Source organism: Planococcus citri, chromosome 5 (assembly GCF_950023065.1).
Source record: "Planococcus citri chromosome 5, ihPlaCitr1.1, whole genome shotgun sequence".
In the NCBI taxonomy this organism is placed as follows: domain Eukaryota; kingdom Metazoa; phylum Arthropoda; class Insecta; order Hemiptera; family Pseudococcidae; genus Planococcus; species Planococcus citri.
The window spans coordinates 72,094,589-72,121,579 of record NC_088681.1 but is presented as its reverse complement, the minus strand read 5'-3'; the positions used below and the strand labels follow the sequence as shown (position 1 = coordinate 72,121,579).

At 40.9% G+C, this 26,991-nt stretch overlaps 1 protein-coding gene across 5 annotated transcripts; it reads right to left on the bottom strand.

Annotated features, from left to right (window-relative positions):
* Nucleotides 1–2,620: 2,620 nt before the first annotated feature.
* Nucleotides 2,621–26,549, bottom strand: Kdm2 (Lysine demethylase 2). 5 transcript variants are annotated; one of them, XM_065365183.1, is made up of 14 exons: nucleotides 12,970–14,573; nucleotides 11,374–11,527; nucleotides 10,218–10,343; nucleotides 8,653–8,825; nucleotides 8,179–8,379; nucleotides 7,812–8,081; nucleotides 7,311–7,478; nucleotides 7,020–7,202; nucleotides 6,696–6,932; nucleotides 6,236–6,427; nucleotides 5,414–5,506; nucleotides 5,220–5,270; nucleotides 4,969–5,106; nucleotides 2,621–4,868 (listed from the first exon to the last, which is right to left on the bottom strand). In XM_065365183.1, exons 1-14 carry the CDS (start codon nucleotides 13,132–13,134, stop codon nucleotides 3,567–3,569), a joined length of 3,453 nt encoding a protein of 1,150 aa, XP_065221255.1. In that variant the 5' UTR covers nucleotides 13,135–14,573; the 3' UTR covers nucleotides 2,621–3,566. The 5 variants fall into 5 exon arrangements, with proteins under 5 accessions (XP_065221255.1, XP_065221256.1, XP_065221257.1 ...); XM_065365184.1 differs by having other exon boundaries at nucleotides 6,236–6,397; nucleotides 12,970–14,569; XM_065365185.1 differs by lacking the exon at nucleotides 12,970–14,573 and adding an exon at nucleotides 26,270–26,549 and having other exon boundaries at nucleotides 6,236–6,397; nucleotides 6,696–7,202.
* Nucleotides 26,550–26,991: the final 442 nt, after the last annotated feature.

Here is a 26,991-nt window from a genome sequence, read left to right as displayed (position 1 = left end):
TGGTAAGTTGATGATGTGGGAATGTGAGTTACTACTTCATCTACCAAGTACCGCTGAAAAACGCACTTTGATAAAAATGGACAAAGCGAGTTTTGGAATATCACTCTTCATGTAGATACTTACTTACAACTAAGTTATTTTCAAAGCGTTGTTGACATATTTTGCCAAGACGCGACCGCATTTTAGCTACTCAATTTCTCTACAAATACGAGTATGTCATCAACATTTGGTATTTTAAGCGGTTTTAAGGTTTTTCAGATCTAATTTTCAATTTACCGGGATAAAAGGAATGAAACGTAAAAAAAAAGATTTTTCAGTACGAATGAACACGTAGATATTTCAACTTGTAGACTTTAAAAAGATCATTCGGTAATAATGTGCAAAAGGTTTCTGCGCAGAGGATAAAGCACGGTGATGATATAAATTATTGTAGGTAGCTGATTTAGCAGGATCCCGTCATACAACATCATCGATGGAACCTATTCCGAACATTTTCAACTACTCGCTGGGAATTTAGATACGGACGAGTTAAGGTTAAGATAATATCGTCCATGCTAAATCAACAACGCCAACAGCTGGGGCCTCGATTACCAAATCTGAAATCTGAGAAAATTTGGCACAATAAAACGCCGTTTTCGAGAGAATGGTGCACTCTGGTGAAAATCTGACGCTTGAAATGAATTCGTGGTCCCAAAAAAAACCCATAGCCCAATTTTCAGCTCTATTCGTGACCAAAAGTTTTTTTTCCCAAAAAAATGTACGAACCCCTTTGAATTTTTTGGATTTTTTTGATTTTCAAAAAAATCGAGTAAAGTGTCGCTTTCGACTAATTCGAGGACGCCGAGGGCGAGTTCGAATTTGCTGTCAGAATCGAGCGTTCGGCTCTCCTTCATGGAGCAATGCGCTTTTTTTTTTTTTTTTTTATCTCCAAATCAAAAATTCTTTCACCAATTTTGACGTCAAATTCGGATTCAGCGACCCAAAATTAGTATGAATCAGTCATGAAAATGCAAAATTCAACAACTTTTTTCTAGGTCATTTTTTGGCCCAATTAAATGCCGTTTTCGCGAGATTGGTGCACTCTGGTGAAAATCTGATGCCGGAAATGAATTCGCCGTCCCAAAAAACCCCCATAGCCCAATTTTCAGCTTGATTCTGAAAATTGTTAAAATTTGTTGAAAATTGACATATCATTTTGATCAAAAATGGTTAAAATTTGAGTAAAAATCGTTGAAATTCGTTGAGAATCGTTGAAAATTGGTAAAATTTGAGTAAAAATTCGCTGCTCAGAGCAACTCCGACCAGGGATCGCGGAGCGGAGCGGAGGTGGAGGCCCGGAGGCCCCCGGAGGGTACCCTTTTTTTGCCTTGCTCCGGGAGCAGGAGCCGGAGCAAGAGGTACTTGAAATTTTTTACTGGAGCCGGAGGTGGAGGCGGAGGCACTTACAAAAAAAAACCGGAGCCGGAGCTGGAGCCGGAGGTATTTTTTTTCAAATAGCCAGAGGGGAAGGCTCGAAACCCCCCCTCCTTGACCACCGGAGGCGGAGCTGGAGGGCAGGAGCCCCCCGGAGGGTACCCTTTTTAGGCTTTTTTGGGCCTTGCTCCGGGAGCCGGAGCCGGAGCAAGAGGTACTTGAAATTTTTCAAGTGGAGCCGGAGGTGGAGGTGGAGGTACTCATGAAAAATCTCCGGAGCTGGAGCCGGAGCCGGAGGTATTTTTTTAAAAATTTTGGGAGCGGGAGCTGGAGGTGGAGGCACTAGACCCCCCCCCCCCTCCGCGATCCCTGACTCCGACTCCGAGCAGAAATTTGACTTTATATATCTCGTTTTTTTCAGCTCTCATTTCGAATAAAGTGAAAAAATTGTGAGTTTTGTTATCAGGGAACGACAAAGTTACTCCTTTTTACTATTCCTTCTTAGGAATCTTAGGTAGTGTAAAAAGAGCAGAAAAAATGAGTAACAGAGCTGTATAAAACTACAAAACGTAATTACGCTTAGAATACGGTAATGTACAGAGCATCCGAAACCGAAACCGGAAACGAATGCCCGTGCCGCAACGAAGCGATTACGGGGTACAGCTGCACCGAACCGAATCTGAAACGCAACAAAGAATAACCGGAACACAGATGAAGTCACCTCACGTCACACTTTCATTCAACTTTTGAGTTTTGATGGGAGATCTATGCAATTGCAATGTTAGCTTCGGTCTAGGTACCCAACAAAACAAGCTTATTGTTTGGGTTTTTGCCTTTGGTTATAGCATAGCAGGACTTTAATAGCAGTATATAGCACACTGAGAATATTATTTAAAGCTCTTAACGCAAGTTGGAAATGTCAAACGTTGCAATATTGGTCCAGGTCCAGGTACGACAACGAGTACATAGTACATCATAGTCGGTGTAGAATAGATTGTTTCAATCACCTATGACCTAGGATGCACATGTATCGCATACTCGGTGGATTTTCACTTATCAGTTCATTTCTTTCTGTAGCGATTCGTCGAGTGTTTTACGAGCATTCGCAGCAAGCTCGCTTGGCGCTACAGTCGTCGCTGATGAAAAACTGAAATTACGAACTAGGTAGGCCTATTCGAAAAAAGGAAAAGGAAAAAATAATAATCGATACAAAAAACGAACACAGCATTTTACTTCATTATGCACGAATGAATTTTAAGAAAAAAACACATAGGTACAATACAAAGAGAAATGAAAGAGTAAAAAACGAACGCACGAAAAATAGAATTACACGTGATAGAATGGCTTTCGCCTTCTCACTCGGACAATTGCGCGGACAGCAGCGCGCAATTCGAGTCGATTTTTTTTCTTTTTTTCTTTTTATATAAAAACGTAATGACAAAATCTAAAATAGGTACACGTAAAAAAAAAAAGAAAAAGAGAAACGTTACCGGAGCGCAACGAAACGAAATGTATTAAAAGTAAGAAACGGGTTCGTAAAAATTTAAATAAAAATCCGCCAACACGAGGCAGCGCAGGCGTCAATTTACACGGTATTCGGTTGTGTTTTTTTTTTTTTGGTATTTTGTTTTTTTAAAACTTTAAAATTCATAATTTACAGTTTAAAAAGTAGATACCGAATATATTTACATACATATTCAACGTAGGTAGGTAGGTAGGTAGGTAGGTAATACATAAATAAATAATAAAACAAACGTACGTCGTGCTCGTGTGTACTTATCGTGAAAGGAAACGCTGGACCGTATAAAACGCGCTGGTAGATCGGTAATTTTCATAATGGCTGGATTCGGCTTCCCGGCCAAATTCACGGCCACAGCCGCACGGCGGCCGCATCCTTCATCGATAAGTTTACAGGTAAAAGAGCACCGCGTACGACGACTAGCAAAAATCATCTCTCAATAAGGCGAGGAGGGAAGGGAGAGGGGAGGTAATGCGACGACAATACGTAGTATCGAATGGCTAGTAGAGTCGCGTATAGTGTAGATGTAGATGTAGATGTAGATGTAGATGTAGAAGAACAACGGACACAAAGGGAAGCGGAAGCGCGCCTAACCATTGAAAAAGTGTTGGCACGGCTACGGCTACGGCTACGGCTACGACGACGTTTTAGCGACCAACAATCGATCCTCGACCATGTGCAAGCGCTCGTTGTTGGTTAGGAATTTATTGACGGCGTTGGTGGTAACCTGGGTGGTGTGTCGCAGATCCAGATGCTTGATGGCGGTACACTTGGAGAGATGGTCGAGAGACGCGTCCGTAACGGCCGAGCAGCCGGACAAATCGAGCCACGTCAACGTGGTCAAGGTGGTGGCGGGCGCGGCGGTGAGTTGCGCGACGCCGGCGTCGGTCAGACGAATACACTGCGACAAATCGAGAGCGGACAGCTGCGGAGTGTTCTGCACGATGTAGCGCAAAGAGACGTCCGATATTTCGCAGCCGGCCAGCTTCAAGGTACGCAGGTGGCGCAGACGCGACTTGGTGTCGATGAGACCGGGCCTGGTGTCTTTGGGCGGCGACAGTATGTCGCGCAGCGACGCGTCGTTCATGCCGGTAACGAAGCTCAGGTCGAGCGACGTGAGCGGCGGACAGTTGCAGGTGCGGAGCGCGGCGACGCCGGTCCACGAGCAGCCCTGCAGCGAGAGTTCTTTGAGTTGCGGAAGTCGCGCGATCAGCCACTCGAGCTGGCGTTTCGCGATCGCCGTCCAATCCATGACCAGGCTTTCGGGCTGTCGTCTGGCGACGCCGGCCAGACAAGACGCCGTCAAACGTTTGCTGGTCACGTCCATGCGCTTCCACAGCGACGAGTCGACGCTGACCGAGGACCAGGCTTTGCAGACGAGCGCGCATTTGGCCAACTCGTTCGGCGTCAACCATTTGAACACCAACAGCAGCGCCGATTGCGTCATGTACGACGGCAACGCGCTGCACTCGGCGCTCGTCATTTTATTCGCAACCGGAGCCGGCCGAACCGGATACAGAGGACGTTTCAGCGATTTCATCGAATTGCCGGTCAACTGGTTGGCCAACTGCGTTCGTAGAGCCAATTTACGAGGAGGTTCCGCAGTCGCCGGCATCGTCGTCGTCGCCGTCGTCGTAGTCGTGGCCGATGCTGCTGTTGTTGTTGCTGCTGCAGAGGTTGACGTTGCGATTGTGGCGGACGGCGAAGAAACCGTACAAGTCGCTACCGCCGTAGAAGCCGCCGCCGCTACCGATGATGATGACGTTGACGATGACAATGATGCCGAAGCGCGTGATGGCGGCGATGGCGTGGTGGTGGCGGTGGTGGTGGTGGTCGTGGTGGTGGTCGTCGTCGTCGTCGTCGCCGCCGCTGAACAAGTTGCCGCGGTGATGGAACCACCTTCGTCGCATCTGTTGACGTTATCTTCGTTAAGGCGCTGTAAAAAATGTCGAAAATTCGGTTGAAATATGGCGCTTTTCTCGTACCGCAAGCCGCTACGTCGCGTCGTCGTTGACACGGAAACGATAGGTACTTACCGCGTTCAAAATATTATTTTTCGCTTGTTCGCTCGAATCGGTTTTACGTTTCTTAGTCTGACTGTAACTAGGAACGGACGATGACAACGAAGGCCCTTTGGTATCGTTACCCTCGGAATCGGAATAGTCTGAATCCTCCTGCAACAGCGCGGTGCAAAAAATTAATACTACATACGAGTACGTTATGTACGATAAAGGCGCGGATGGACGCGACACGCTACGATAACGCCGTCGTCGCCGCTGGTACTTACCGACATACGTCTCAAATCGGACGACTTGTGTCTAGCTCTGAAATGCCTCGGCTGCAAAAGTAGAATGTGATAATTAGTAGGCAGGTAGGTAGGTAGGTAGGTAGGTAGGTCGGAAGGTTTGCTTGTTTGTTTTGTAGTACATTATTTTCGCCAGGTTTTTCAACTACAAAAAAAATACATAACTCGCGCCTTACCTTGTATTCCAAGTTTTTTCCTGTCTTGCAACATTTCGGACATTCCCAACTGTTGGGCAAATCTTCGTTAACAACTCCTTCGATATCTGGAATCTGCGTCAAGCAAACAAACGCAAACATGGCTGCTGTTGAGATAACTCGAGCAATGCACGTATTTGTACCAACTACCACCAATCTACCTATCCTATCGGCCATCACCGTAAAAGTACATACTCGTACAACGCACGCTACAACTCGAATCGAAATGTTCTCAACTTGTTAGCTCGATTCGTGATTTGTGGTGATTTACGCCTACGCAGTACGCGTATCAAAATTATGCGCGAATTTATCGAATTATATTTTTGTAAATAAAATTGACAACAGTAGATACGTACATTAGGTATTTCCATCGTGTGTTTTCCAATGATTAATCGCTCAAGAACCAAAAGAAGAGACCATTTCAGACTCGGTACTCGGCTAATTTTTGCGTATGTATTTGCGTTTTTGTTTGTTTTTTTAATTTTTTTCAGGATGAATTTTTACATCCGGTACGGATGAAATTCAGCCGAAAAGTTTTAGATGAATTTTTCGTTCTAAAAGAAGCGGTTCTCAAGCGGGTACGATTCGAATCTTCAATTTTTATCGTACACGATTCGTAATTATAGCGATTCTCGAATCGAAACATTTGCGATTTGGCCACCAAAAAATAAAATATGTACAAATACGGGGTGGTATATGAACAAAACCGAAGGCGTAGTTGCAGTTGTACGTAGTAGCGTTAGCGTTCGCGGTAGCGGTAGCAATAGCAATAGCGACACTTTAGCGCAGCCGCGCGTTACTTACCATTTTGGCAATACAATCCGGATGCAGGATTTCGTAGCATACGCTGCATTCCATCAGACTGCTGGGCGTTAATTTGCTGGATTTTTGGATCGGCACGACAATTTGCTGGCCCCATCCGTCCAGCGAACAGATAATACAAGCAGCGGTTACCGGTAACATGGGCTGAAATCGCACGCGTTTTTCCCGCTTTAGCTAGATAGGTAGGAGTATGTTACGGTTATGTTAGCTTGTTTTTTCTTACTAGTCACGACGACGCGACGCAACGCAACACGATGACACACGCACACACACACGCACGCACATACGATACCTCTAGCTAGCTGAACCAAAATACACCCGATACCCGATATACCCGACATACCCGACACCAGACACCGAATACCTATAGTTAGAGTTACCTACCTACCTACGTACATTACATAAGTAAGGTACGCCTAATTTTACGCAGTCGCAGACTTACTTGCAGACATTGTCGCATAACGCAGGTTTGCTTAGCTTTTCCAGGGCCGCCAAATTTGACCATATCGTGACAAAAAGCGCACTCGCCGCAATCGGCCTGCTTACAAGCCTGGCAGTTCTTGCATCGTGTCCGCCGTCGTCGAGGAAAGTTGAGATTTGCTTTAGAATGATGAGTGTGTTTAACTGATTTCACTTTCGATTCGTCTTCCTCGCTTTTGTGCGATTTCCTCGGTTTTTCCTGCGAATACAAACGCAACAGATAGAGATACGTAACGTGGGTAAGTAAAGAGGTAAAGAAAAATGGCGAGACCATTAGAAAACGCACCTGCGGCGGTAGAACGGGACGGCCGGTAACCGATTGATCGGGACTATCGTGGCAATGCAATTCGATTAAAGTACGAACATCCTTGATTAAAAGTATGGGATCGCTAATCAGTTCCGGAACGTTCTTCTTGTTAGACGGCAACGTGTAAACGTATTTAATTATCGCCTTCAACCCGTGCAGTTCCTGAGAATTGAAAAACCAATACATAGGTGACAATGTAGCGCGCTACGCTACGGTACGGTAACTTACGAGTAGGTATGTCTATGGAGTATAGCTAGAGCTACGCATTACCTGAGGCGTCAAATGAACGTGCTCGTTCGGTTTGACATTTTCTCGATTATCGTAAATCGTTCCGTTTCTTTCTTTCAAATGGGATTTGCCCAACAAACAGTAAACGTATCTCTCCAAAACGTACCACAACATTTCGGTAAAATAAGGGTAACGAAACTTATGCGGAACCTTGAAAACCAACACATAAATATGTAATTAGAATATAACGTTTTGCAGTGAAACAGACGACGACGAGTCGTCAACAACAACAATGAGAAAATGAATAGGCTTCGACACTAATACTCGTACATGATTAAAAAAGCCGAACGGCCAATAGCGGGCCTAATACAGCCCATTTTAAACCAACAGCGACGAACGCAACGCAACGCAGTGCTGAACGCAGCGAGATAGCTGATGAATACGAGTAGAATAGACGGGTAGACGCAGACGGTTATTACACCTAGGTAGACGTAGACGAGGACGAGGACGAAAACGAAAACGAAAACGAAAACGTATACGTACTTTGGTGGCATCTTCGACTTGAGCGATGCGCAACTGTTTTTCGATTCCGAACGAGTGTAAAAAATTGCCGCCAAAAACTAGCGAGTCTTTCAACGTATAGACGGCGTGTATCCATCCTGTAGGAATGAAAAAAGTATTGCCTTCGGTCAAAATGACTCGACCGCATTTTTCCACCGTATCGCCGAAGAATATGTCGCCTTGCTTTCCAGACAGCACCCACTGTTCGTACAGCTGAATATTATGTTCAGTCGGAGGGATGAGCCAGAAAACCTGCCAACAAGCGAATACGATGAATACGATGACACCGATGACACCATAAGCCAATGTCCGTGTCCAACTGTCCATAATTATATGGCAACCAACCAACCTTTCCTCCCTTTAAAATGTGATACCACACCGAGGTGCCGCCAAAATCTATATGGAAATCCGTGTAACACCCTTTGACAGACATTAAACAATATTTCTGAACTTTCGGATACATCATTTCGTCGAGAGCATTCGTCGATTCTTTCTGAGCATCTTTCAGATGGCGCGGCCAAACGCAGTCCACCCAATCGATCAATCTTACCTACACGAACAAAACAAACATGACCTAAGTAATACGTAACAATAAGCTTCGACATAATATTTGTACTGGCGACGTTACGTTAGACGATACCGCTACTGCTACTGCTAACGAAAAGCCACAACTACGACTACGACTACGACTACGACCACACCGTGCCAATATGGTGACTCGTGATTGGTCCTCGTCGCAGTCGCAGTCGCAGTCGCAGTCGCAACTCGCCAGTAAAAACATCTAATTTATGTATGTACTAATAGGTAAACGAAAATAACTAACAATGTACGGTCTTCTGATATAATTCTCCAACCGAGTGTGACTAAATTCCAAAGAAATAACGTTCAGTAATTTATCTTTATGCGGATCGTCGTAATATTTTTGCCATTCTTTCATCGTCATTTCGAAATTTTTCTGAGTAGCTACATCCATAACATCGAGAACACGACGAGAGCCTGCAAATAAATAAAATTACGGATAATACGGTAATATTAACGAATACAACACTGCCACGGCCACGGCCACGGCACGTTTTGCGCATTCGGTGCACATGAACGATGAACAGTGAACACGCATGCATATTGCATACACATTCGAGTCGATCAAAAAAAGCGAGCGAGCGAACAAACATATCCTGAATTTTGACCAAGATTGGCGAGGAAGTTTGAATCGAATCAGAGCCGCCGCCGCCGCCGCCGCCGCCGCCTCCCCCTCCCACAAACAATAAAAAGTTGAGCCTGTTGCGGTTCGAGTTTCCGAACCTACCTGACTGAGCCTGAGAGCCTGACACATCGAGTTCAAAACTAAAGACCATTTTTAGCCCTCTACCGATGATACGATATTAGAAGCTCGGCGAATCGTAAAAATGGACCATTTCTCACCAACTTTATCGCACTTTGGATTCGTATTCACTCGTTCAGCGGAACAGCACACCCCAATTCGCACATTTTTCACGGTCATTAAAAAGCATGTAATTTTTTTCACTCGTTTTACGTGTACTGTGTACTCGTATGTACATCGTAGTAGGTATTGTAGCGACAGCGTGTAAGTGCAAAAACAATTCAAGCAAAAATAATGAATTTGGGCAATACTCGTATAGGTCTACACTCTACATCTAGGCACTCGCACTCGCATCTACATATCTCAGCATACTTGCTGCATGTGTAGGTATGTACTAGGTAGGTATAGGTACAGGGTGCCCAGAAATATCGAGCACCCCTAAAAAAGTTTTCTACTAAAATACTTTGGTTGGTCACAGTGAATGATACGAGCAGGCCTAATAATGATAGCACATGATTGGTTGTTGGCCGGACTGGAGAGATAACATTCCACCAATCATACGCATCTTATTACTCTTACGAGTATCATTCACTGTGACTGTGACCGTGACCGTGACCAACCGCAACATTCAACAGAAAACTTTTTCATTCAGGGGTACAATTGTGTATCTGTATATGTACCAAGTACATGCTGTCATATCACGTACCACTTTAGGTACAGGGTGTCCGCTGTCCGATTAATAGCGATAGCGACAGCGAGCTCTCGCTCTCACTCACACGGATTTTGAAATTATTTCATTTTTTTTCCTTTTTTAACGAAAAGACGCGTAACTCGTGGTCGGCGGAGTTGGAGTGCATTTTTTCTGCTGTTTATCAAATAACCGATAGAAATAACTGCGCGATACTTTGATAAGAAGAAGAAGAAGAAGAAGAAGAAAAAACTGAAAATGGGGAATAAGCGAGGAACCCCGAGGGGTAGCTGGCACAGTGGCACATTCATAGTTTAGTTACACACTCGTATCATCACGACAATCACATCGCAACAAATAACAAATGAGAATACTTTACCTACGCAGGTTCGCACATCGTTTATAGTAAAAGTTGAACTAGGAACCTGCAACCCTAAACCGGTTTTCTCTTTGAACAGAATCGGAGTGTTGAAACCGTATCTTTGCAGGTAAGCCAGATTGAAGTCTGAAACAAAACAAAACAAATCGAAAGCGAATTAGACTCGTTTTTTTGATTTCTAACACTATCCGTACCGCGTATGTAGCCGTGCCGGTGGTGCCGGTGCCGGTACCTCTAGCTACCTTACCTAGTACCTATACGTATACGTATACACGTATACAGTGTACATATTTGTACGTTTACGTACATTACATAGTACGAGTAGTAAGCGCATATCGGGCTTGGCCATGCTCATTAGCTCAACAGCCAACTCGGATAGCCAGGCAGTCGCACTCGCACTCGCCCGGAGTATAAATAATAGTATAGGTAATAGGCAATAGGTATTCGAATAAATATCTCTTACAAAACAAAATACACATTGACAATTTAATAGCGAGTACCTAGACAGCAGATTCGGCCTGTAACCTCGAAAATTTAAACGCGCTGCTCTACTCCTCATACAGGGCGGCGTTATTTTATCGGTCTTTACTTTACCTATACCCCTAATTTGTCGTTGAACGAATTTCTCCGACTCCGATACAGGCCTACGAGTATAATGCGAATGCATTTGTTTGTTCGTTTGTACCTCAACAATTACCAGCGCGCAGTTGAACGTCTTGTTTTCTAACATTTCAAGCAATTTGCGTGCAACTATTCGTAAGCCTATAGCCTATACCTACATAGTACAAAGGCACAGGCCGATCTAGTGTCCAGACTCCACACTCCACCGGGTGCGCAAAAATATCCAGTACCCCGAAGAAAATACTTACCTTCGATTGGCGGAATCCTGTTATATCACCCCAGTCCCAATCCAACGACCAATTGCGCGCTAATCCGTAATATTTGAGATAGTATTATTACTCGAATCATTGCACTGTGACCACGAGCAGCCGAAACGTTGAGCAAAAACCTTTTTTGGGGTACTCGATATGGTATTTCTGCGCACCCTGTAGGTGGTACCTAGTACCTACTACCTACGCGTACAAATACTCGTACTCGTATTCGTATTCGTATTCGGTAAGTACCTACTGGTAATGCGGTAAATCTTGACCCTTACCTGCTCCGTTCATTTCTTTGACAAAGTTTTGGGAAAATCGGGGCGCTTCGACCTTATCCGTAATGCTGAATACGCTGATGTTGCCGCCGTCCATATCGTCATCATCACCCAAAGCCCATTCATCCGAGTACAATTTTCTTTCTTTACGAGCTCGCTGAAAAAACACAAAACATACACGTCGCGCAGGTTAGATCGCGTGTCCGTCTACTCGTCTACTCATCTACTGTCCAGTGTCCAGTGTCCACTCGACACCGACACCAACACTACATGACTATGTAGGTCTAGGTACAATAAAATTACGAGTAGGTAATAAAGTAGAGGTACTTAAGCGCATTAGCGCAACGTGAAATTTAATCGCCATTCTTAAACACCTTCAAAAGTCCATCTTGTGAAAACTACATACATCAGGTAGTACCTAATACCTATCTATGTATACCTAGTACCTATACCTACCCAGCGCCAGACCCACGAGTACCTAGTACCTATTGATTATTGATATATCGCTACTTCGCTACATACGATCTACATGATTTCAAAACTAATAACAGTGATCTATGGCTCGCCAGTTCGCCAGGTGACTTTTATAATGATACTTTATTTTAAACCTCCTCCTCCCCCCCCCCATTCTTTCTTGTTTTCCTCCCTGATTTTCCCATCTTCTAATTGGATAGCTGTGGTTCCTGCCTGGTTCGAGGGTGAGACGATTTTTTTAAAAAGCGAACTTGGAAACGAAAATAGGTACCACCTCTTGTGTTAGAATGGCCAAGTATTAGAATGGTCAAGTTGTAGAAAAAGAGGGGAAAAAAGGGAAAAATATTTTTGTTGCCAACCCACTTTGTTTGGAGAAGAAAATTTTGTAAAATAATTAAAATGAAAAGTAAAGCCCAAGTATTAGAATGGTCAAGTTGTAGAATAGTCAAGTATTAGAATGGTCAAGTATTTGAAAAATAAGGGGAAAAGAGCAATCTGTTATAAGAGGATGAGGAAGTGGTACTTAGACTTACTACTTTTTTGGACAATAGGGTACAAGGGTAGCCGTTTTCAGGGTTGGGGGGCGTTGTGTCCGCTCACCTCGGCTTCGCCTCGGTTGCGCGGGTCGCTTTGTTGTTCATACTATGTCTGTTAACTTCCCTCGGCCTTCGGCCTCGGTGAGTACAGTTTTTTTAGAAACTACCGCAGGTACTGTCTACATACACGGTAATGTCCAGCCTCCGTCTGAACTCACCAAGGGGAGTAATGCTCATTGAATGAAATATAAATTTTAAACGGCTCGGCTTCGCCTCGCCTAATTCTCACATTCTCCGAGTCCATGCTGATATTTGTATTTTCTAACACTTGTCCATTCTAATACTTGACTATTCTACAACTTGACCATTCTAATACTTGGGCTTTACTTTTCATTTTAATTTACAAAATTTTCTTCTCCAAACAAAGTGGGTTGGCAACAAAAATATTTTTCCCTTTTTTCCCCTCTTTTTCTACCACTTGACCATTCTAATACTTGTCCATTCTAACACATGAGGTGGTCTCAAATAGATAGGTAATACGGTACGAGTTTATTAATGAACAAACAAACAAACAAGACAGCACACTCACCGCGTGTCTATTAAATCTTTCGTCTCGCGACGAAGACGCTTTCGAGCTTTCTTTGCGACTAATGAGCTTTTCATCGTTGGAAGAAGAAGACTCCGGTCCGTCGTTTTTGCGAGGCCGTCCTCGCGGACGACGGCTGCCGCTCGAAATCGAATCGAATTTCGACATGATGATGACGCTCGAGATTTGTAGCAAATGAAAAAAAAAACGCTTACTGCGCCCAGCGGCACAACCTAACACCGTTCCAAGCGCCAAGCGCCAAGCGCCAAGCGTCAAGCGTCTACAGCCTAGCCGAGCCGAGCCGTTGCCAACTTGCCGTTGTTTATCACCTCAGTCAGTCAGTCAGTCAGTCGGCAATCGTACGTTCGCTATCGCTTCGGCGTTATCGTTTTTCCCCTGCTGCTGCTGCTACTTTCTTCGTGTTTCGTTTCTCGACTTCTCGTTTCAGTTTCAATTCAACACAACACGCCACGCCGCCGAAGCCGATGCCCAGTAGGTGTAGGTGTAGGTGTAGGTACAGGAACAGGTACAGTACATGACCACCTACATTGCACTGACCAGCGCCGATCCGATGTCGACGTCGCGTCGCATTCCATCACCGGCTACAGCTACAGCTAGCACGTAAACGAACGATCCTTGATCCTTATGATAACGTGACCACCAGCTACTGCAGCTGCCGCCAGAGACACAGTAAGCGGAATAAAATGCACGTTTCAACGTCGCTCGCTACAATAATACGAGTACGAGTACGAGTCCATCAACCAGTCTCACTCAAAGAGTAACCACTACCAGCTATGTAATTGTATGCCCGATCGCCCGATGCGGATGCGAACGCGAACGCGATGACGACGCCGAGCCACTGATGACGACTACAACCTCGCAAGTAAACAAGCACTAGCACACATCACAACACAGTGCACTGCATAGTGCATACCACAAGTCCACAATAATTTCACGATAACTCGACGCTCGATCGCTGGTGCTGGTGCTGGTACTGGTACTCGTACTACACTAGACACTACATCGTCGTTGTTATACAATACACTATACACATACAGTATCGAATCTACGAGGTACGAGGTGGTATACGGTAACGCCGTAACGGTATTACTGACTGATATTACACAAAATATACTAATTCACTTTACGCGCTCCGTACGTCGCGTCGTACAATCGCGGTATCAACCACTCAAACCACTGAGCAGTGAGCAGTGAGCATCGAGTTTCCGAGTTTCGAGTAGTAGGTAGGTATAGCAACTAAATAGCGAAACAGAGAGATAGAAAAAAATGAGAAAACGGTCGGGTTAGAAATAAAGAAAGATAACTTGTAATGTAAAAGTACATATAATATTACAACAAACTACTCGACTCGCAATCGTAGCACAGCACAGCACAGCGCAGCGCAGCGCAACACAGTACAATACGACACCGCGATATGATCACTTACTAACTAAAAACTGAAAAGTAAAAAACTAACTAACGAAACGAAACGAAACGAAACGAAACGAAACAGAACAGTACCGAGTAGGCGAGTATGGCGAGAACAGAGACAGAGCAAAGTACGAGTACACTACATACTACTACTACACTAAAACCTCTAAAACCAGCCCAAGCCGAAGCTGATGACGCGCCGCGCCGCGGTCTCACCAAGCACCAACGGCAACGTCAGCAGCAGCATTGCTCGAATGAGGTACGGTGTACGGTAAAATATACGAGACAAGAAGGGTCGGAACTGGGGAACAGCGGAAGGTGGGGCGGCGCGGGGCGACACAGCGATAGGAGGTTAGCATGGCAGTGGCATGGCACCGCACCACAGCGCGACGGCGTAGCGCGCACAGGTACACCAATACCAGATACCATACCACGCAATACGCAATAGGCAATAGGCAACACGCATCATCAGTGCTACGTGAGCATAGAGCGTACTGCGTACAGCGTACGTAAACGTAACGTTACAACTTACAAGACGAACACAGAACATATTAGTTGAACAGAACAGAAACAGTGAAACTAAAACAAAACACGGAAACGGATGACTGAAGAAGTGAAGACGAGCGCCCGGCTGCCTGTTATGGCCGGCCACAGGCCACAGGCCACAGGAGCCGCCCAAAACAAAATATGTACAACACAAGTAATACAACACACAACACAACACTGAAGTAAGACTGAAGGTGGCAATCAGCAAAAGCAAAAACTGAAACCGAAATAACCATAACCGAATACAAACTAAGGGCCAGATTCAGACTTTACTTACTACGGGTTAGGCATCGCTTGGCTAAGTGGTGAATATCTTGTTTTTGAATAAATTGAGAGATTGGACTCCCAAGTGTTGATTTATCATTTTAAAAATATAAATAAGAATTTTTATTCGTTCGAGAGAAAAATTGAATCAAAATTCACCACTTAGCCAAGTGTCCCTTAAGTAACGTCTATGAATTCAGCCCTGACTGCCCTGAGTGCTCTTCACTATACAGTAGGTATGACACAAAAGTATATAGTGTTCGGTGGCATTTATTTGCAAGTGGAAAGAGCTAGAGAGATGAATGAAGCGGCGTTGAGTAGGGAAAGATAAGGGCTTTCAAAAGCAACCTTGAAAATTTCAGGCCCATGCCACGCACAGGGTGTCCACAAATTGAAAAACCAGTTTGGTCAAAAAATTCAAACTGGTTTTTATTGGCGCAATGTACGCGTATTCTACACACCAAGGCGACAAAAACGTGATACGAATTATTTGAAACCGGTTCGTTAATTTGCAACCAGTTAACAAAAAATACCCAAAAGGCAAAAATTGTAGATAGAGAAAAAAGTTTGAAACAAAAGTTGTAGAGCGTGAAAAATTACACAATTCAGTCTAATCACATTTTGAAACCGGTTCATTGGTTCGCATTTAGCAAACAGTTTTTGACAAACACCTAAAAATTGAAGATAGAGAAAAATGCTTGAAACAAAAGTTGTAGAGGGTGAAAAATTGAACCATTTTTGCTGATCGGATTTTGAAACCAGTTCATTGAATTGCAACCAGTTATCAAAATTACCTAAAAATTGGAGATGGATAAAAAAGCTTGAAACAAAAGTTGTGGTGCTTGAGAAATTGAACAATTGAGTTCAATTACATTTTGAAACAGGTACATTGGTTCGCATTTTTAGCAACCAGTTTTTGACAATCACCTGAAAACTGAAGGTAGAGAAAAATGCTTGAAATAAAAGTTGTAGAGCGTGAATAATTGAACCATTTGTGATGACCGGATTTTGAAAATGACTAACTTACAATCAGGTAACTTTTGATGGTTTGCTGCGATTTAATGAACTGGTTTCAAAATCTGATCAGTGAAAATGGTTCAATTTTTCACGCTCTACAACTTTTGTTTCAAGCATTTTTCTTTATCTTCAATTTTTAGGTGATTGTCAAAAACCAGTTGCTAAATGTGGACCAATGAACCGGTTTCAAAATGTGATTAGACAGAATTGTGTAATTTATCACGCTCTACAACTTTTGTTTCAAACTTTTTTCTCTATCTACAATTTTTGCCTTTTGGGTATTTTTTGTTAACCGGTTGCAAATTAACGAACCGGTTTCAAAAAATTCGTATCACGTTTTTGTCGCCTTGGTGTGTAGAATACGCGTACATTGCGCCAATAAAAACCAGTTTGAATTTTTTGACCAAACTGGTTTTTCAATTTGTGGACACACTGTGCATGGGCCTGAAATTTTCAAGGTTACTTTTGAAAGCCCTTATTTTTTCCTACTCAACGCCGCTTCATTCATCTCTCTAGCTCCTTCCACTTAGAAATAAATGCCACCGAACACTACTTTTGTGTCATACTGTATAATGAGAAGAAGTTGCTCGGTGGTTGGCTGAAATCGACAACGGAAACAATGCTTTAATTTTCTTTCAGTTAACGAGTTGAGAGCAGAGCTGTGGGACCGAAACGCAACTTTTTGGAATTGGATTTCGGTTTTGGGATTGAAAAAATTGTTTCGGTTCCAGCGTGAATCAGTTTAGGTTTTGGGATTTCCATTTCAATCAATTTTAAGCCTAAGGCCAAATTGACCAATGGACCCTGCAAGGGATCTAAAAAATGGGATGTTTTGACATGGGGAATCCGATGTTGTAATTATTAGTTTTTTAAAATGCATATTTCGCTTAATTCGTCCAGTAATTATTATTACGAGTATAAGGTAAACCCGGGTAAGATGGCCATGTTTTGCCAAAACCGCTCTGGAGTCAACAGAAATTGTCCGATTCTACTTTTTTTTTTTTAAAATAAACCTAAGTTATCCCTCTACAACTTCCCTTAATTGAAAAGTGGTTTGGTGAACTTATTCATATAAAAAAAAAAGAAATTCGAAAAGTTGATTTTTGGGCTCTCAAAAAAGTACCCGGGAAAGATGGCCAACCCACCCAGGGTAAGATGGCCATCCCATAAAAGTGATTAAAAATGCAAATAAATTAACAAAATCAAGTTTCGGGGGTTTTTATTACCTATATTTAAATTTAATAACTTGAGAAACTTGCATTTTGTTCATTTATTTGCAATTTTTAATCATTTTTACAGCGAGGTGGAAATTTTACCCCAAATGGGGTACAGATTCCAACTATTTATCAAAATCTATCTTATTTTTATAGGATTTTCTTTTTTTATAGCTGTAAAATAACACAGAGACATGTATTACGATCACAGAGACATGTACTAGATCGATTAATTTATTTTCAGCGTGAATTTAACACGTAAAGCATATGGCCATCTTCCCCCTGGCCATCTTTCCCAAATGACACGGTCACGTATTTTTGATTCTGGTGACTCTGTGAAGTCTTGAAATGACTAAAACTTTATATGAAAATGAAGCTGAGAGTTCTAGGTTTCGAATGATATGTGAAATATTTACTTATCACTGCGTTAAATACGTTTTGGCAACGATAATAAAAATCCGAAATTCTTCTATTGGCAAAAAAATTAGCCTTAAAATGTTATTAACACTTCTCACACAGACAGAAATGAAGTACTGAAAATTTTTTTCATGTCTGGTATGTTCTTTTGTTATGAGGAATAAAATATATTTTTTGCAGCGCGATCCGCCGTCCCATATTCGAGTAATGGCCCCCTGGCCATCTTACCCCGTTGGCCATCTTACCCGGGTTTACCTTAATCCGAATGAATGATGATAAATGATGTAAAATGACAATTTATCAAAATAAAATCGCGGGAAAAAGGCAGAAATTGAAATCCTAAAACGGAAAAGATTTTGTTTCAGTTCTGGAATTCAAAATAACGAATCAATTTAAAAAAAAAAAAAAGAAAATCACTCTCCTGTAAAATTTCACTTTTTTGAGATGTAACCTTAGTCCTCCCAAGGTGCGATATACATATAACATACCTATATGTATGATAAAGGTGTTTTGGTGCTGTTTAGGTTTTCAGTCATAGCGATAGTGGTGCCCGCTATATAAACTTGGTACTTGCGGTGCCCACCTCAAAAAAAAATTTCACCTTAAGAGTGCATTTCATTCGATTCTACATCCTTTAATATAAAAAGACCTTGCGGGCACCACAATAATGACTACTATGTATACTTCAAAAGGGCACCACAATCTTATATGTATGTATATACTAAAATCTTCTTATACCTATACTAAAATTAAGTCGTTTTTTTGTGACAGCGAGATCTCGGCAACGGCTAAACTGATTTTGATGAACGACATCTCGATGGAAAGGGGTTAAAATGTAGATGTGCAGGTTTATGTTGAAAGTTCAAAAAGCTGCACTGAAAGCTCAAAAAAGCTCAAAATTGATTATGCCATGTTTGATGGGTACACAGAAGTATGTACCTAGACCTACATTGCACCTTGAAAGATCTCCCCGAAAAAACAATTTCTGACTGAAAAAACTTTCAAAAGTTGATGGTAAAAGCTCAGCAAAAGCTCAAAACTTGATAAAAAGTTCAAAATTGATTATGACATGTTTGATGGGTACACGAAAGTACCTACATTCTACCGTGAAAGATATCCTCAAAAACCATTTTTGACTGAAAAAAACTTTCAGAAGCTGATCGCAAAAGCTCAAAACTTGATAATATGCAGTATTGACTGTACTTGGCTTATTTGACATATACAATGAAGTACGTATATTGTACCTTGAAAGAGCTTCGCAAAAAGACAATTCTTGGTGAAAAAAAGTTTGAGCAAGTTTCTGGCCAAAGCTAATCAAAAGCTTGAAAGTTGATAAAATTGAGTTGTTTTTTTTCTGAAATTTGGCAAAACTTTTCGCTTGCTGAATGCTGCGTTGTGATTGGCCCAAGACTTCAAAGTGTATAGATGTGCAGGTTCATGTTGAAAGTTGAAAAAGTTGCTCCGTAAGCTCAAAAAAGTTCAATAATCTATAATGCCGTATTGGTGGATAGACATAGGTACCTATATTGTACCTTGAAAAATCTCAACGGAAAAACAGTTTTTTGACAGAAAAAAACTTTTAAAAGTAATCAGTTAAAGCTAAGTGAAAGCTCAAAACTTTGTGACATGCGATATTTTGATCTATGCTTAGCTTATTCCACATATACAAAGAAGTATGTATATTGTATCGTATAAAAGCTTCAAAAAAAGACCAACATGAAGAAAAAAAGCTTAGCAACAAAAGTTCCCTGCCGAAGCTGAGTGAAAGCATGAAAGTTCCAGTTGCGTTGTATTTGATCTAATTCGATGCTTATGCAAAAATATACAGATTGTACCTTGGAAGATCTCCGTGAAAAAACAATGTCTGACCAAAAAAAAACTTTCAAGGTCAGGCTCCTCGCTCCTGTATAAACATTTTTTCAAAAAATATTTTGGTGATTGCACCTCTGAAGCTAAGTTCTGTTATACTGAAATGGGGTTGAAGAAGTAAAAATGCGTATTCTACATTTGAAAAAAATCAAACAAATTTCTACAAATAACTGTTAATACGTAGTTTCTAGCATCCCTGCAAGTTTGACAAACATCAATAGAGAACCACCACAGATAGAAATTCTTGAAAGAAACGTCAATTACACTCCTTTTAAAGGCATAAAGGGTGATCTGGCGATTTTGACATTTTAATCGTGGGAGTTTTGAGTCAGAAGGACAAACTTGCATTTGAAAAATGCAAAGTACAGTAATATTATTTTTCATCGTGAAAAACGCTACATTTTGGCTTCTGAATCGTAAAATTTTGAAAATTTTTGCCCTCGCTTTGCTCGAGTCACTTTGCTTTTACTTATCTCACACAATTTAAAATATCCGAAAAATATTAGGAATACCAAAAAAATCACGCTTTAGTTTTAAAATTTTTTCAATGCTCGCTTTGAAATATTGAAAAACGTACACCTACTCCTACTTTTAGGTATCTGATATTTTTTGAAAGTACAATTTCAGTAAATTTTTATTCGGTTTGTTAAAAACAATGAAATTATTTGCTAATCAACTATGCGTAAGAGTTTGAATACCTACACCTAATTTCGTTAATTTTCAATTTTCATCATTTGCTTCAATTTTTTTAAAACTTTTGTCGAATAAAAGTATCGCTAACAAAACATCGGAGTAGGTATTACCTTAAAACACAATTTCATTCTAGGTCGAGTAAAACAAGTGCAAATTAGCTGCGATTTTTTGAGCAAACTTGTTGAAAATTCTCGCGCAGTTAGGGTGGGAGACCACGTTTTGAAAAATAATTGAAAGTGCCTTTACACCGATATAATTGCAACAATTTTGATCGAGGCCAAAAAAACTGAACCAGCATCTAAAAATTCTCAGATAGGCAAAATTTAAGAAATAAAGGTATACTCGTACATACGTAGATAAGTATTTCTTTTTGAGTTTTGGGACGTTTTTCAAAATTCAATCGACATAGAGAAAAATAAATATTATTTTGATCGAGGAAACAAGCGAAGCGTATCCTTTCCTCGAGAGACTGGAGCTGAGAGCTTCAAAAAATGTTCAGTGGGAGCCCCTAAATGCGAATGAAACAACGGTCATTCGTAAAAATTTCTTACGAGTAAATTCTTTTCGCAGGTAAAATGCGCATTTGTACTTGTTCAACTCCATTAGGGTAACTCGCTTCGGAGGTGCAATCGCTAAAATATTTTTTTTTTTTCAGAAATTTTTATACAGGTGCCTAGCATTCAAAAATGCAAAAAGCTCATTTTTCACGGGTTTTCTCGCCAAAAGCCATAAATTTCAGACAAATCCCCCTCCCTGAAGGTTCTTACGAAAGACTTCAATTTTGGCACCATCGAGCTGAATTTGAACTAAATTCGTCAATTTTTTCCACGTTTTACTTTACTTTTTTTAAAAAATTGAATCGCGCTATTTCCGGAACCTCTGCCTCCTACCGAAAATGGTCAGTCTGGGGAATTGGACCTCATATACACAGGCTGTTACGGGTTTTCTATAAGTAATGACTAAATTTGAATCTAATAATACATATTATTTATGTTGTACGTATTTAACATTTTTGACTGCTAAAAAAGAACATAAAATTAGCTTATTTTTGACGATAAGAGGAACTAAAATCAACTTCAAACTATTCCTTATTCTCATTTGTTGTTACATACTTGTAATTTAGTATTTTTCTGCATCCGCGTATATGGCGTGAAAAAGTAAGCATGATTTACTCGATGCGATGGTTATGAATGACGTATTAATCAATATTTAGAACCAAAAAAAAAGCCTGACAATGTGTGAAAAAACCAAAAAAACATCGCACAACGTTGATTTACAGAATTTTTACCAATTTAAAAAAAATATATACCTACACATCGGATATTAAATAAGTATCAGTAAATTTTGGCTCGCTCGCATATATATACATTGATAGATATACGTTGATAATATCCCACCACTGGCACCACTAGTTAGGATGAATAGAACACAAACGCGAAATGGGGGGTGAACATTGGCAGGGGCCTTGACAACAAATTATAATTTTTACTTTTTCTAAACATAAATTTTCACCTACTTTTGCCCTCGCTTCACTCGATCCTCGATTGCCTGCGTCTTATTTCACAATTAAAATTTTGGATTACTTTTACGTATACGTATGTAGGTAGAAGGTAGTAGGTATTTACCTATTCAAATTCTAGAATAATGGTGTGGCTGTGGAGTCGAAAAATACGACTCGTCTGTCGTCTGCGATCACCGCAAAACATTGTTTTTACTCTTTATTTCTCAAAAATACACATTTTTGTAAGCGTTCGTCTTTGCCTCATCTTGTCTCGGGCCTCGCGAGTGTTTTTTTTCTGATTCAACTTTTAAAAAAATTGATCGTTGACATTTTTAAAAAAAAGTTTCAATCAATTTTTTAATAAGCCTTAATGCGAGTATTACATTTACGTACGTATTACTCGTCATTTTATTCGATTTTCAGTCACCTTCCCGAAAAACCTATAATTTTTTTTCCGCCAGTTCAACTTATTTTTTGCGAAATTTAATTAAAAGGCAAAAACAAAAGTCAATTACATACTGTATACAACTAGCATTCGAGGATCCAAATGTGAGAAAAAACAGGAGTAGGAAATTCTGAAACTGAATGGGAGGGAATAAAATGTAGAGGGTCTCATTCGGTGCCTCCGTCAGGGAACGGTCCCGAAATGAATCGTCTGCGTCTGAACACAAAACACCGCAAAAAGTTTGGAAATTTACATAAATAGGTATAGCGTACGCGTAATTAACCAACGAATTACATATACTTAGGTATAGTTATATAGTTGACTTTAAATCAAAATCGAGGAGTTGAAAAACCATTTTAGTTGATTTTTGAACACTCTACAAGAAAGAGGTATTCAGCCACCACAATCACGAAAATATATTTAAAAACAAGGTAAAGGATGAACCAAAACTAAGGAGTCCAATAATTGGATCTTGCCTGATGATGAAAAGTAAGTTGTACTTTTTGAAAAGATCTTCGCAATATAAAGCTTGAAAATAAGAAGAGAGTTTTTTCTTTTCCAATAAAAAAAAAGATCAAATTCACATTTCTTCGCAGTAAGTATCTAGTTCGAAGTAACAGGAAAACATTTCGCTATTGGTTTTGGTATTGTCAAGTTTTTCTCAGAGGAAGCGGTATTGGTAATTGGGAATGCTATTTAAAATGTTTCGGTATTAGTAGTAGTTTTGGTACTGATTTTTTGCATACATATTTTAAAGTTTTTTCCTGGTATTGTTAAAAAATTTGGTAACGTTACCAGTCCATTACCAGTCTCCACTCTCCACTTACGTTAACATTTTGAATTTTGATACATACATTTTTTTTTTTTTTTTTGTTAATTCAAGAACTTTACTAACTAGGTCCCAAAATGTAGGTATAGTTTTTTGTTTGTCATACAAAATAAATGATATAAAAAATTCACTTGTACAAGAAATTTCCCCTCAAATTGTTAAAGTGTTTCAAAAATTAAATTATTTTCCGTTATCACACCGAGAGATGAAAATAAACTCTACAACTCTTTAAACTTTTTCTTCGAAGAGGTTGGCGCGGGCTCTTGAAAAAAAAACTTGTAGAGGTTCTACATGGTCGTCTGAAGAGGTGCCCGAACAACATTTTCAGGGGTTGAAGCTCTACAATATCATTTTGGAGAGTTTGAAGAGGTCGCCCGAACACACCTACTACAGTCACTTCAGTTTACCTGCGGCTGCAGCTAAAATTGGACGAAAACCCGTTGAATTGAATAGAATACCGTCAAATCATAGGATGCGCAAAAAAGTAGCGTTTTCGTTTAATTGACGACAAAATCAAAAATGTACTCGTAAGAAATGAATGCGGTGATTTCGGGCGACCTGCACAAGCTGCACACGTCTATACGAGCACTACGAGCAGTACGAGCACACAGACACACTCCTCTGCAAATTGAACAACGCTCCTTGCACAACTTACTACGCTCAACAACGACAACCGACAACCCCACAAAATCTCAACAGAAAGTACTAGGTCTAGGTAGTAGATGGGTGGACGCCGGACGGAAATTTATTCCATCACCCCGTAAGTAGCTAATACGTATAACAATACGAGTAAGTACATTTTTAGTACGAGATTTATATTCGCATGTAAAGATATTCGCGATCAGCGTTTCGTGGTTTGCATTTTGTTTGTGTTGTTGTCAGCATTCAGCGCTGCAGCCCCGCAGGTGTACTGGTGTACTGGTGTACCGCAAATTAACGACGAGCCGACTGCGACTTGCGAGTACCTATATATTCAATTTTTTTACTTTTCTTCCATCATCGACTGGATAGCGAAAGCGATAGAGTATTTGGCATTTCAGAAGGAATTTCCAAATTTCGCATTTCTCATTTCGACCTTGTCTGCACTCTGCAGTCTGCAACCGCTACACTTGGATACGTGCATTCGACGTTACATATGTATGTGCGTACTCGTACATCGTACATAGATAATATTCGTGAATTTTAACGACACGACTTTAATAAACATTCGGGAGTACGGTACCGGCTCATTTTAGCCTATAATTGCCTGATTTATTTGAATTTGATTCTCAAAATGGACAGCCCAAGTCACGTCTCACCTCGCAGACCTTTCGCCTGATAACATACATACAACGAGTAGATAGTACAAGTACATAGATGCATATGATTGATATGATTGATACGATTGGTAGAATGTCAACACCTCAGTCCAACAACCAATCATGCGCTATCATTATTAATCGCGAACGCGAATCATTCACTGTGACCACTGACCAGCCAGCAGCCAGCCGAAGCCGAAACGTTTAGCAAACAAACATTTATGGCGGTACGGGTAGGTAGTAGGTACTCGATATTTCTGCGCACCCTGTACATTGATATTACACGCTACCGGCTACACACTACACAGCATCAGCATCAGATGAGGATTGAAGAGGAAGTACTTCGGTGGAGAAGATGGAGGGATGAGATGAGACGGAGCGAGTGGAATGATTTACTCGCACGTAAGTTGGTAATTAGCAAAGGTACCTAAATGAATCGCGAAATAACGAAACACGACGATCGGAGACGCGATTAACGCGGACACCGGTGACCGGTAACTGGTAAGCGGCTGATGGCTGATAAGTGATAAGAAACGGAAGAGACGAGAACAACTTGGAAGCATCAGTGGTATGAGTAGAACGTAAAACGATTAACGCATACGGCGGCGTAACCCGTAACCCGTAACCCGTAACGCATAAGCAATAAGCATTTTGAAATTCCATCGCATCATTTTGTAATTAATCTGTAATCACTAATCTGTAATCTGTATTCTGTAGGAGTGTAGGCTGTACCTGTCGCCTGTCGGCGGCTGTCTGTAGTACCTTACCTACTCTACGTCTACATACAAGTACAATCTATCACTGTATGTGTATGTGTATGTCTATGTATGTAATGTACTCGTACTACATACGAGTATGTAGTGCGTAAGGGCCGAATTCAACAATTCATTGACGTTACTTGAAGAACACTCGACTAAGTGATGAATTTTGATTCAATTTTTCTCACGAACGAATAAAAATTTCATATTTTTAAAATGATAAATCAATACCTACTTCGGGGTCCAATCTCTCAATTTGATAAAAAATGAAATTTCAGAAATTCAATCACGCCTGGAAAAATTGCTTCAAAATTCACTATTCACCACTTAGCCAAGTGTTAATTGCTTAAGTAACGTCTATGAATACGGCCCTAAGTCTACCTATGCCTTTTCTTACGCTTATCGCTCGCGTAGCCGACTAGCCGTAGCGCATCCCATACAGCATACAGTATCGACATCGACATCGAGTCATCGACAAGCAGATAGCACTGATAGCAGATAAGTACATATGTATTTAAAGTTGAACCAAATTATCATCGTTGGAGATAACGATTACGATTCACTTCTGCACGTAGTACAATACTGAATTACTGAATACAAACCTCAGTCCTCACTCGTCTCTTAATACTATCTAGTCGAGTCGTAATTCGTAATCGTGATTCGCTCATTCGGCGTTCGGCCACTTGATAAGATTTTCTTTCTGCAAATTTCCCAGACCAAATGGGAAATAGGAATACGATCGCGGAATAGCGTGATATTAATCTTTTTACGGCGGCGGAAAATAATCGCCATCAGCTGATGTGCTGTGCTGTGCTGATGTGATACCAACGTACGTGACATGAACCTTACTGGATTATGGCGGATCAAACAATACCATAACCAAAACAAAACAAAGCAATGCATCGCCCGACAGAATTAACATTATAATATTTTTCGAAATTCAAACGCGGTCGGTCGCAACGTATTCGTTTTTCGCATTAGCAATAAAATTATCAAGTTGGCTACTGTTATGAAAACTTACTAAATTTCGAGTAGGTCCACGTGATGATTCCATCATACATACTATACGAGCATGTTAATCGCAAATGTTTCGTAAATATTTACGATAAATGTATGGCAGCGTAACACAACACAGATCACTCACAACCGCGACAGCCCGCGCGCACTTGCAAATCATGACTGAGAAGTGAGAAGTGAGAAATGACGAAATACGAAATGAGAATCAGAAAGAGGAAAGAGAAGAGAAACACTTGAATTGAAATTTTGAACTTGAACGTATTTTCTGTACTGTAGACTGTAGTTATTGTTGTTAGTTTTAGCAGTGCCCACTGCGACGTCTGCCGGTGTGCCGGACTGACTCGAAGTGGGGTTTGTTATTCTCACATATAGTTAGCAACCTTATCTCTTATCCACGCTCAAACTCGTTCCTTTTTTCCATACAAACGTCAATCACGCGTCAATCGGAAATTCCAAATGCAAAATCGTAATTCTTAAATCTTAATCGTAATCAATGGAATATGGGGATGGAATGGATTGGATAACGATAAACGATTAAACTTAGCGAAATGTTTTTGGAATGAATGAATGAATGAATAGTAATTTTCTAAATTTTGATGGGAAAAGGAAACAGTACCAACATAACATTCAACATCACCATATAATTATTAATTCCACATATTTATCTTCCATTTTCCAATTCTCCAGATCTCCGCTCATTCAACCTTAATTCAGCTTGATCTTGAT

Bases quoted from the DNA above. Each gene is read 5' to 3' on its own strand.
- Kdm2 (XM_065365182.1), bottom strand. From the start codon at position 13,134: ATGTCGAAATTCGATTCGATTTCGAGCGGCAGCCGTCGTCCGCGAGGA. The intron at 5,507-6,235 runs GTAAGTAACGCG...TGCTTGACGCAG, and splicing joins CGGATTGTATTGCCAAAATG to ATTCCAGATATCGAAGGAGT. The intron at 4,869-4,968 runs GTAAGTACCTAT...CATTTTTTACAG, and splicing joins AAAATAATATTTTGAACGCG to CGCCTTAACGAAGATAACGT.